Source organism: Peromyscus maniculatus, chromosome X (genome assembly GCF_049852395.1).
Source record: "Peromyscus maniculatus bairdii isolate BWxNUB_F1_BW_parent chromosome X, HU_Pman_BW_mat_3.1, whole genome shotgun sequence".
Classification (NCBI taxonomy): Eukaryota; Metazoa; Chordata; class Mammalia; order Rodentia; family Cricetidae; genus Peromyscus; species Peromyscus maniculatus.
In genome coordinates this window covers 57942144-57954755 of record NC_134875.1, presented here as the reverse complement: position 1 = coordinate 57954755, position 12612 = coordinate 57942144, and the positions used below count along the sequence as shown (strand labels likewise).

General features: G+C 41.0%; 1 protein-coding gene across 4 annotated transcripts in view; it reads left to right on the top strand.

Moving 5' to 3' along the window:
- Positions 1-12612, top strand: part of Cenpi (centromere protein I) — a 58468-nt gene continuing 45856 nt past the window's right edge. For 2 of the 4 annotated variants that reach the window (XM_006986426.4, XM_042269053.2), the window contains exons 1-6: positions 1-111; positions 630-739; positions 2053-2284; positions 4150-4287; positions 6662-6780; positions 7068-7175. In XM_006986426.4, coding sequence (XP_006986488.1) covers positions 2056-2284; positions 4150-4287; positions 6662-6780; positions 7068-7175 — 594 coding nt within the window. In that variant the 5' untranslated portion in view covers positions 1-111; positions 630-739; positions 2053-2055. Of the gene's footprint in view, positions 180-629; positions 740-2052; positions 2285-4149; positions 4288-6661; positions 6781-7067; positions 7176-12612 lie in introns of all 4 variants that reach the window. The other 2 variants (XM_016005002.3, XM_042269052.2) reach the window with 1 other exon arrangement.

Here is a 12612-nt window from a genome sequence, read left to right as displayed (position 1 = left end):
TCCGTAGTCCCGGCCTCCTCCGAAGCGCATGCGCGGGGCGGGGCCGGCGCCTTTGAATCGCAGAGGCGGCTTTTGGGCTCTGGAGGCCGAGTGGTCACCGAGGTTCTCAAGGTGAGGGGTTGCGCGACTGGACTGGGGTGGAGGCACAGAGATCTTCGGGAATACCGCAGCGCGTGAGGGTGAGACTTACCATGAAATGGGTAGCTGGGATCAGATTTTCCTTTGTGGTCCCAGGAATCGGCCTAGTAGGGGAGTTGTTTGCCATTTTCGCTGTTAGGTGCGGCGCGGGGGTGGGGATGGGGGTGGGAGGAGCGGGCGGGCTGTGACTTGAACCACAAGAGGCGCTGGAACAGTTTTCCCAATGGGGTCATAATCTGCTCCCTGGCCCTTATGTAGGACGCTCTTGTCACTGGACCTCCCCCTCCTTTAGACTGGAACTTACAGGCTCTCTGGCTCTGGTCTCATCTTTTCTAGGGGAAAGAGATTGAATGTCATTCTACCTGTTCCCATAGATTTTCCCACTTGAAGATAAAAACTTAGAAGCCAGTCTTGGTTTCTTATTAGTCATTCTTGGTTTCCCTCATACCTGTGTCTAATTCTTGGTTGCTGTTGTTTTTTCTTTTTAACAGTCTACCCAAGTATATATGCTGCTGAATCGAGCATCTCAGGACACATGAGTCTTTTTTACACAACTTAGGCCGACTGCAGGCCAGTCATCTGCTTTCTTTGGCAAAGCCTGGTAAGTGTTTTCTCAACATTCATGAACTAGTTTCTACCTACAGAAAAAAATGGTCTTATGTTTTCCTTCTCCTGTAGTTTCCCTTGATACTGAAAAGTCAGAGTCTTTACTCTTTGTCTACAAGACCCAGTATGATCTCCTTTGTTACCATCCTGACTTTTCTCACTTTACCTTTTTCTCTCCACACTGTTCACACTGGTGTTGTTGTGTTTTCTTTAATACACAAAGTTCTTTCTTGCTTGGATGCTTTCCTTTTTTCTTCTCATAAAATACTCTTCCACCACACTTTCAAATGGTACATTCCTTCTTGGCACTTAGATCTTACCTTAAAGGTCACGTTAGAGGGATGTCTTAATTACTTTTCTTTCTTGGTGAAGAGACACCATGACCAAGGCAACTTATAAAAGAAAGCATGTAATTTGAGACTCACTATTCCAGGGGGTAGTAGAGTCCACGACCATCATTGTGGCAGGCAGACATGGCACTGGAGCAGTAGCTGAGTAGCTGAGAGCTTATATCCTATCCACAGGCACAAGGCAGACAGCTACGTGGTAATGGTGTGGAGTTTTGAAACCCCAAAGTCCACCCCCAGTGATACATCTTCCTCCAAGGCCACACCTCCTAATCCTTCCCAAACAGTTCCATCTACTGGGGATCAAGTATTCAAATATATGGGCCTACTGGGGGGCATTCTCATTCATGAGGCTTTCTCTGAATACCTACTCAAAATTAGATTCTTACTCCACCCTGTTTCTGTCACTTCACTGCACTAGTGACTTACTGATTCATTGGCTTATAACCCTCGTCCCCCAGTGTAGGGTTCATGAATTCTGGTATGATGCTGTTTTATTTTTACAGCCCTGGTAACTAGACTTATGTCTGGCATAAAGTGATACACAGTAATTACTTATTGAATGTGTGACTTAATAAATGGATAATGTTAACTACCCTGGGCACTAGTTAGCTTTTTTAACTGTGCAGTTTTAACATAACAAAAAAGAAGAGTGTAAAGATTGAAAGCAAAATCAAGGAGGGGTAGATAAAATAGGAGTAGAAAAAGATATCAATTATGAGATGGGATGGTTTTGTACTTACAAAATGTAGTCATTTTAAAAGGGCCAGTTTAGCTGATATATATTACATTGGCAAGTTATTAATCTATTTCTGTTCAGGTCAAGGGCTTTCTAAAAAAGCCTATGGGCTATATCTCCTAGGTTCTTTGTCATTGAATACTAGTTGCATGTGGGAATTTAGGCAAATATGGTCATTGTCTCTGGCTGATTAATAGTAACTTGGTACTTGTTTCTGTCTAGAACATGTATACAGTGATGGCAACTCAAAGGAATACTAGAAGCTCCCAGCTACGAAACAGAATTTCTCAAGGTAGTAATAGTTTTCAGACTAATCTCTTAGCCTGGAAGGTAAAAGAGAAATCAGGCAACTCGAAGAGTGTCTTGAAAGAAAGCAATTCCGTGAAAGAGTCTGAACACACCGATGATCAAGCTGAAGATGATCTGCAAATTGCAGTAGGATACTTTCAGAAAGGTAAAGGCAGTTTGGTTTCCTTATGAAAGTGTAGGGTTTTTTGTTCTTTTGTTTTTTTTTTTTTACTTTTTTATTGAGACTGGTACTCTATGTATCCCAGCCAGGCTGGCCTTGAACTTACTATGTAGTTGAGAGTGACCTTGAACTCCCAGTCTGACTGTCTCTCAAACTCTGGTTTTTCGAGACAGGGTTTCTCTGTGTAGCTTTGCGCCTTTCCTGGATCTCGCTCTGTAGACCAGGCTGGCTTCCAACTCACAGAGATCCGCCTGGCTCTGCCTCCCGAGTGCCGGGATTAAAGGCATGCACAATCACCGCCCGGCTGTCTCTAACTCCTGATTGCTGAGGTTACAGTTATGCATTACTATGCCTGGTTTATGTGGAGCTGGTGATAGAACCCAGCACTCTCAAATCTGAGCTACAATTTCAGCCCCAAAAGTCCTATTTCTCTCTAAAAATATTTTAGTCTTAATTGCTGGATGTAGTGGCAGACACACCTGTAATCCCAACACTGGGGGCAAGGCTGAGGTAAGATGAACCTAAATTCAAGGCTAGATTGGGCTATATAGTGGGAACCTGTCCAAAAATAATTCTTGTCTTTTTTCTTAAGACTTTTTTTGAGATAGGGTCTCACTGTATTACCCTGGCTGTCCTGGAACTCACTTTGTAGACCAGGTTGGCCTTAGACTCGCAGAGATTCACCGGCCTCTTCCTCCTAAGTGCTGGGATTAAAGGTGTACAACACCATGTCCAGCCTTAAGATGTTTTTAAAGGAAAGATGTTTTGGTTTATTCAAATTTTTATCTAATAGTCATTTATCATTTATTGAGAATTTACCATATGACAATATATTATATACTATAGACAAAACATCTTCCCAGCATGGTGATTGGCAGACACTCTGATTGCCTCAGAATCTTTTAAAACATACTAATACTTCTCATCTAATCTTAGACAGCAAATTTTGTTGGTATGGGGTGTAACGTGGCAGTGTGACTTTTTTTTAAATATCTTTTTTTTAAGGTTTATTTATGTATTATGTATACAGCATGTATGACTGCAGGCCAGAAGAGGGCACCAGATCTCATTACAGATGGTTGTGAGCCACCATGTGGTTGCTGGGAATTGAACTCAGGACCTCTGGAAGAGCAGTCAGTGCTCTTAACCTCTGAGCCATTGCTCCATACCGGCAGTGTGACTTTAATGGCTTCTAGGTAGGCTGAGGAGATGGCCCAGTTGAAGAAGTACTTCCTTTGCAAGTATAAGGTCCTGAGTTCAAATTACCAGTATGCAGATGGCAGAGATAGGAGACTCCTTGTAGCTTACTGGCCAGATAGTCTAGCCAAATTGGTGAGCTCCAAGTTCAGTGAGCAGCTTTGTCTAAAAATAAATAAATAAATAAAGTGGTGAGTGATAGAGGAATATCCCTAGCGTCAACCTCTGTCTTCCAAACCTCTGTCCCCCAACACATACTTATACATGGCTCAGGAATAGGTGCACACATACACTCATGTATATACACAAAGGTTTCTAGGTAATTCATTGCACTTTAGAGTTTGGGAATTGTCCTAATATTGAAAGAAGTTTTAATTTAAGTTCAATGTTTTATATATGTGTATGTGTGTGTGTGTGTACATATACTTGTCAGGGCATGATGGAAGTTTTCTTCACTGAAGATTCTATTGTTGCTAAGTATTGAGTAATAAAGGCTATGAAGGTGTTTTGTTTGTTTTATTTTTTGTTTTATAAAAGGGAGACATTTATTGCATAAATCCATTCCTTTCATAAGTCCCTGGGTTGTAATTGTTGAGGATGAACACTGAAAGAATTTCCACAGTCTCATTGTTTAATATTGTTTCTTTTTCTAGGTCCCAAGAAAGCTTCACTGAATAAAGATAAGGTCTTGGAAAAACACTTGAAAACTGTGGAAAATGTGGCTTGGAAAAATGGCTTAGCTCCAGAAGCAATTGACATTTTATTAAATGTGGCACTCAGTGGCAAGTTTGGTATGTTGAGCTGATGCATTTGTCATCAGTTTCCTAGTAGTTTTGCCTTTGGGGCAGTTTTTTGTTTTTATTTGTTTTGTCTTTTTCTTTCCAAAGGAAATGTACTGTGTCTTTTTTTACTGAAAATAATCTTTATACAGTATATTCTGACCATGATTTCCCCTCCTTCATCTTTCATCCCCATCTCCCCACCCATCCCACTCCACACCTTTTTCTCTCTCTTTAGAAAACAGACAAATAAACAAGCCAGAATAGAACAAAACATACAGGCAAAGAGAGAAACCCAAAGAAAAAACACAAGAAACACATACACACGCAGAGACACAGTAAGATAGTTGAAGTTGACTTGGAATTTGCCAAGTAGAGTAGGTTGGTCTTGAATCGGCTTTGATCCTCCTGGGAATACAGATGTGGACCACCACACTCAGGCTTTTTTTTTTTTTAAAAGATTTATTTATTTACTTAGCTTTATGTGTAGGAGTGTTTTTGCTTGCATGTGTGTATCTGACAAGTTCCTATTTATACTGTCTTCATTCCAGTATCTCTGATCCTGGCAGTCAAGAAGCTTTTCTCTTTTGCGTTTCCTGTCCTAACTTCATTGGTTAGGGTTAGAGGTAGGAGAGAGGCTGAGAAATACCACCTGATCAGTGTTCTTTTTGCTTGTAGCTTTTTCTCATCCGTGTCCAGACATTCAGGATAGCTTATCTTCATTTTCATGTGTATGGGCTAGCAAGCTGACTCCTCAGACCTGCCTGCAAGCCTGAGGACTTGAGTTCAGTCCCTGGATCCCACACAGTGGAAGGAGAGAGCCAGTTCCCACTCTCCCACTAGTTGTGCTCTGACCTCCACACTTAGAGATCCACCTGCCTCTGCCTCCCAAGTTCTGGGAATAGTGGCATGAGTCACCATGCCCAGCCCTTTAAGAAAAAAAAAATTTTAAATATTTTTTTATTTTATGTGCATTGGTGTATGTCTGTGTGAGGGTGCCAGACCCACTGGAACTGGAGCCACAGACAGTTGTGAGCTGCCATGTGGGTGCTGGGAATTGAACCCGGGTCCTCTGGAAGAGCAACCAGTGCTCTTACCCCTCTGAGCCATCTCCCTAGCCTGAAAAAAAAAAATTTGAGGCAGAGTTTCTCTGTGTATCTTCAGCTGTCCGGGAACCAGCTCTATACACCAGACTGGCCTCGAACTCACAGAAATCACCCGCCTCTGCCTCCTCTAAGTGCTGGGATTAATGGCGTGTGCCACCAGATCCAGTCCCTTAACCTCCTTTTTATAATAGATGTACTTGGGTCAAATAATTTGATTTAGGAGCTGGGGAGATGGCTCAGTTGGCAAAGTACTTGCCATGCAAGAATGAGAACCTGAGTTTGAATTTCCATTACTCACTTAAAAGCCAAGGGCAAGGGCCTAGACAGATGACTTAGTGGTTAAGAGCACTAGCTGCATTCCAGAGGACCTGGGTTCAATTCCTAGTACCTGCATGGCACCTCACAGCCTTCTGTAACTCTAGTCCTAGGGATCTAACACATTCTTCTGCCTCAGATACACATGTGATGCATTCACATTTATGCAAACAAAATACCCATGCATAGATAGAAAGAAAGCAGCAAGCCAGGGACAGAGGCATGTACCTGTAATCCTAGCATTGAGGAGATGGAGACCAGAGGATCCATAGGATTAATCTAGCTGAATCTGTGAGCTTCAGCTTCATTGACAGACTGTGTCTCAAAAAGTAAGTGGTGCTGGAGTGATGGCTCAGTGGTTAAGACCCCTGGCCACTTTTCCAAAGGACCTGGGTTTAATTCCCAGAACCCACATGGCAGTTTGCAACTGTCTGTAACTCCAGTTCTAGGGGATCTGGCGTCCTCACACAGACATACATGCAGGCAAAACACCAATGTACATAAAATAAATAAAATTAAGGTGGATGGGGCTAGAGAGATGGGTCAGTGGTTAAGGCCACTTGCTACTCTTCCAGAGGACCCAGGTTTGATTCCTAGCACTCAGTGGCAGCTCACAACTGTTTCTAACTCCAGTTCCAGGGTATCCAGTGCCCTATTCTAACCTCAGTGGACCTTGCATGCATATGGTACACAGACATATATGCAGGCAAAATACCCATACATATAAAATAATAACATAAAAATAATTTTTAAAAAGTAAGGTGGAGAACAATTAAGGAAGACACTTAACATCCAACTATGGCCTCTACACAGATACATATTTCATGTACACATCTACAATCACATGGACATGTACACACACAAAGTAATTTGCTTTTTAGTTTGTTTTAGAGAGTTATGACCATAGTAAAGGAACAATTGAGACATTGAAGTTCAGTTTAATTTAGAGTTGGTCTGCTTTCCAGGGAATGCTATAAACACACGGATATTAAAGTGCATGATTCCAGAAACTCTCATATCAGAAGATTCTGTGGTTAAGGCGGTATCCTGGCTCTGTGTTGGCAAGTGTTCTAGTAATATCAAGGTAATCTTCTTTTAGATACTTCGATGATAAGTCCTTCAGAACCCACTTAAGGGCTAGCAGAGAGCCACTTCTGGAGTAATGGCAGTGGCCTTTTGTGTATAACCTGTGGTTTCAGAACAATGTAGCTTGATAAAAGGACCCTGTTCAAACAGAAACTTTTACTAAGAAATAAAAATCTATTATCCTACTTGGTGCTAGAAGCTTTTAAAGTAGCACTGAGGAGAGATTAAAGCTCTTCTGCAACAATTAGTTACCTTCTCTAAAGGCAGTATTTTCTCTGTCAACAGGTACTTTTTTATCGATGGTTGGTTGCAATGTTTGACTTTATTGATCATAAGAAGCAAATTAATTTGCTCTATGGCTTCTTTTTTGCTTCGTTGCAAGATGATGCTCTGGTAAGTAAACCCTGAACAGCATTGAGCTTCAGTCAAATACTATTTTTCTGTTTATTGCTGTGCCCCCAATGTGTGTTCCATACTTATTTTAAGATGTACCAAGAATACAGAAAGTAGAAAGAATTACACAGCAGAGATCTTTGCTGTGCTGTCTCACAGATTAACCAATCTGTGGTATTTGCTCTATATCTCCTTTTAAAGAAATAATGGTACAGAAAGAGTTTTGTTGATTGAGCTCAGTGATTGCCATTTTCCCTTTTAAACCATGTCAGCTTAGGCCTTTGGGTGACTTACTCTGAATTTTCTTGACATTGCAAAAACTACATCAGAACCCACGAGAAGGAGAACATAACATTTCACTAGTTGCAAATGGACTGATTTTTGATTAAATAGCATAATTATTCCTATTAAAAACATCAGTAATCCCAAGAAGTCAATCTACTAGCCACCTAGAAGATTTTCAAGGACAGTTTATAGGCCATGTAAGGCACATACCTAACCGAATTCCTCTTGGCTTTGGGAATGGAATTCATGCATTGATTTTACTTATTAAAGTTCATGCTGCATCCTCTTTCTTGCCTTGTACTAGGTAGGAATGAATTTATTTTTATTAAATATGTATGAATGTTTCGCTCACATGTATGTCTGTGTTCTGCTTGTAGGCTTGGTGCCCATAGTGTTCAGAAGAGTGTTTTGGATCCCCTGGAACTAGGGTTAATAGACAGTTGTGAGCTGCCATGTGGGTACTGGGAATTGAACCTGTGTCCTCTGCAAGAGCAACAAGTGGTCTTAACCACAGAGCCATCTCTCCAACCCCTAGGCTAAAAATTTAGCTTTCTGTAGTTCAGTAATGTAAAAATGTAGCAAGGGAATTAAAGAAATCACATGAAGGTAACAACTCAAGAATTGAATTATGAGGATAGAGAGATGGCTCAGTGGCTAAGAGCAGTGGCTGCTCTTTCAGGGGGCGTGGATTCAGTTAGACAGTGGATCAAAACTGTCAGTTTTGATCACTGTAACCAGTTTCAAGGGATCATATGCTCTCTTCTGGCCTCTGCAGGGCACTGCACACATGTGCTACATAAACATACAATGTAGACAGAACATCCTACACATTTAAAAAAATGAGTTCAGTTATTAAAGACAGCAAAATAATAACATAAACATTGTAACTACTCTGCTGTATTTTAGACTGAAACCCTGCAAATCAGAGTGATTAGTAAAATCATTATAAAAGATGTAAGCATTGAGCTGGGCCTTGGGAGGAGGAATTGGATTTGGGATTTTGTTTGGTTTGGTTTTGTCTTTGAGCCAGTCTCACTATGAAGCTCTGGCTGGCTTGGAACTTGCTATGTAGATCAGGCTGGTTTTGAATTTAGAGAGCTGCCTGCTTCTACCTGCCTAGTACTGGCGTGCCACCGTGCTCTGTGATTCAGGGATTTGACAGGAGGAAATAATATTTGTTATGAGGCGAAGGTTTGAGATGTATAAATTGTTTTTTAGGAGACGTTACATACAGACCAGCCTGACTTAATTGAAGTTGGTATTAGGTGAAAGTAGTTGGTAAGACTGAGAAACATGGGTTGAGGGTAGATTGTAGAGGTTATTTATTTGATTAGAAGTTGAAATTATTTATTTTGAGACAGGGTCTTACTATGTAGCTTTGGCAGGCCTGGAGCTCTATGTGGAACAGGTTATCCTAGAACTTTTACCTGCTTCTGTGTTGGGAACAGTAGGATTAAGGTGTGCTCCACTACACCCAGCCTGAACTTTATTTATTCAGTAAGATATCACTGAAACGTTTTAAACCCAATATGTTGAAAGCAGCTCTATCGGGGTTGTATCTAGTAGTGCCAACTAGTATGATTTAGGAGAAAGACTAGAGGCAGGATGAAACCCAGTGACACACCTCTTCCAACAAGATCATACCTTCTAATCTTTCCTAAACAGTCCCAACAACTGGGACCAAGCATTCAAATATATGAGCCTATGGGAGTCATTCCCATTCATACCGCCACATGCTCCTTCTCTAGCTTTCACATACACAGAAATCAGGTATTATTCTTATCTTGTGTTTTAGTTAGGGTTTCTGTTGCTGCAACGAAATATCATGACCAAAAAGCAACTTGTAGAGTAAAAGGTTTATTTGGCTTACACTTCCATATTACTGCTCATTATTGGAGGAAGTCAGGATAGGAACTCAAACAGGGCAAGAATCTGGAGGCAGGAACTGATGAAGAGACCATGGAGGAATCTTTCTCAGTCTGCTTTCTTCTAGAACCCAGGACCACCAACCCAGGGATGGCACCACTCACAATGGGCTGGGCCCTCCCCCATCAATCACTAATTAAGAAAATGCCCCATAGAGTATTGAGCTTGCCTACAGCTTGATCTCATGGAAGCAATCTCTTAATTAAGGTTCCCTCCTCTCAGATGACTTTAGCTGGTGTCAACTTAACATAAAACTATCTAGCATATCTTGTTCTGGTTTTGCTTTAGCTTTTGCTTTTTTTGAAATAAAGATTTTCTGTATAGCTAGCCCAGACTGGCTTCAGACACATGATCCTCCTGCCTTAGCATCCTGTTTTTGGGATTTCTAGCATGTAGTTATTACGGTCTCTATAGTTCATGTGTGTTTAGCTTTGCCCACATGATTCTTAGTATTTTTGCTCATATTTGTTTTTGCATCTTACACCTTTGATATCAATTCATTTTCCTTCTGCTAAAAATATACCTTCAGACCATTCTTGAGGTTAAAATCTTTTGGGAGAAACTCTTTGAAAAGGTCTTTTTCTGGATCTGGTTCTTGAAAATTGATTTTTCTACATGTATTATGAAGCTAAAATCTCATGATACCACAGTATTCTTCTGGCTCATTGCTTGTGTTATTGAATTGGTCCAATTGTAATTTATTTTCTTTTTCTTCTGGTGTTTTACCCTGAACTTTGTTAGTTTGTTCCTTTTTTTCAGTGCTGGGGTCAAACTCAGAGCTTTACACCCCTTCCATGCTAGGTAAGTGCTCTACTGAGTCATACACCTTACCTCTTCTGGCTGCTTTAAAAAATTCACAGTTTTATTGATAAATAATACCATGCAGTTCACTTATTTATACAATTCAAGCATGGTATGATGGCATATGCCTGTATTCTCTGTCCTTAGGGTTAAGACAGGGGGGTTGTGAATTTGAGGCCAGTGTGGTGGTTTGCATGAGAATGGCCCTCATAGGCTCATATATTTAAATACTTGGCTCCCAGTTGGTGGAATTGTTTGGGAAGCATTAGGAGATTGTCACTGGGGTGGGCTTTGAGACTTCAAAGGCCCATGCCATTGCTAATTAGCTCTCTCTGCCTCATGGTTCTGGCTCAAGATCTGAGGTCTCAACTGCTCCAGTGCCATGCCTCTTGCCATGCTCCCTGCCATCATGGTCATGGCTAACCCTCTGGAACCGTGAGCCTTAAATAAACACTTCCTTCTATAAGTTGCCTTGGTCATGGTGTCTTATCACAACAACAAGAAATTAAGACAGCTAACAAAAACATGTTTTAAAAATACTCAGAACATGCAAGATAATGCATATAACTCGTTTTTTTGTGTAGTCGTAGATAAATGCATTCATCAGCATAGTCAATTTTAGAACATGTTCATTACTTAATTTTCTGTTAAAGTTAAAGGAACCATATAATATGTGGTCTTTGTAACTGGCTTGTTTTTATTTTATTAAGATTTATTTTGTCTGAGCCGGGTGTGGTGGCGCACGCCTTTAATCCCAGCACTTGGGAGGCAGAGGCAGGCAGATCTCTGTGAGTTCGAGGCCAGCCTGGGCTACCAAGTGAGCTCCAGGAAAGGCGCAAAGCTACACAGAGAAACCCTGTCTCGAAAAAAACCAAAAAAAAAAAAAAAAGATTTATTTTGTCATTTTTATTTATGTGTGTGTCTGTGTGAATGAATAAAATGTATGTATGGAAGCCTTCAAAGGCCAGAACAGGGTGTTGGCTCTCCTGGGGTGCAGTTATAGAAAGTGTGAGCGGCTTGGTATGGATGCTGAGACTTGAACTTGGGTCCTCTGGAAGAGCGAGGAGTGCCTTGAACCACTGAGCCGTTTTTCCAGCCTCCCCCCCACCGCCCCAAAAAAAAACAGGGTTTCTTTGTGTAACAACCGTGGGTATCCTGGAACTCACTCTGTAGCCCAGGCTGGCCTCGAACTCACAGAGATCCGCCTGCCTCTGCCTCCCGAGTGCTAAGATTAAAGGCGTGTGCCACCACCGCCCAACTTCTTCAGCCTCCTTTATAATGAAGTGTTTTATCTTATTATTTTAAAAGCTACAGTTTTGTTTAGTGTGTGTAGACATGTGGAAATTAGAGGACAACTTGAGGGAGTTGATTGACTACTTCTTGTGTGGCTCCTGGGGCCTGCACTCTTCTTGTCAGGCTTGGCAACAGCTACCTTCACCTGCTGAGCTGTTTTGCTTGACCATGACTGGCTTCTTAAAATGAGTGCAATGTTTCTATGTTTTTTTTTTAAAGATTTATTTAATTATTTTATGTGTATGAGTGTTTTGTCTGCACTTATGTATATGCATCATACATGTACCTAGTGCCCTTGGAGGTCAGAAGAGGGCCTTAGGTCTCCTGGTCCTGGAGTTATAAACAGTTGTAAATTGCCATGTGGGTGGTAGAAATCAAACTCAGGTCGTCTGCAAGAGCAACAAGCAGTCTTAACTACTGAGGCAACTCCCCAGCCCCGCTTAAGTTTTTTCCTTTTTTCTCCTTTTTTAAAGATTTATTTATTTATTTATTTATTTATTTATTTATTTATTTATTTATTTATTTATTTATTTATTATGTATACAGTGTTCTGCCTGCATGTATTCTTACAGGTCAGAAGAGGGCACCAGATTTCATTATAGATGGTTGTGAGCCATCATGTGGTTGCTGGGAATTGAACTCAGGACCTCTGGAAGAACAGCCACTGCTCTTAACCTCTGAGCCATCTCTCCAGTCCCTAAGTTTTTTTTTTTCCCCAAGTAATTACATTTGTGTAAATATCACCCAGCTCAACAAATGGGAAAGGTGCTAAGGTTTTTTTCTTGTTTAGAAAATTATATTGGGTTTATTACGCATATGTGTGAGTGTGGGTGTGTACCTAACCTGGTGAGCCGCTGAATGTCAGAGAACAACTTTCAGGACTTGGTTTTCTCCTTCCACTGTGGTTCCAGAGATGAAAATCAGGTCATCAGGCTTGAGCAACAAACGCTTTTTCACCTGCTGACCCTCTCACTGGCCCCATTTTCTGTTTTTTGTTTGTTTGTTTGAGACAGAGTATCCTGTATAGTACAGGATAACCTTGAATTTGCTATCTTTCTGCCTTCTCAGTACTTATAGGTGTGAGTCACCATCGCTAGCAACAGGACTTAGCATTTAAAAGTAATATTTTTAA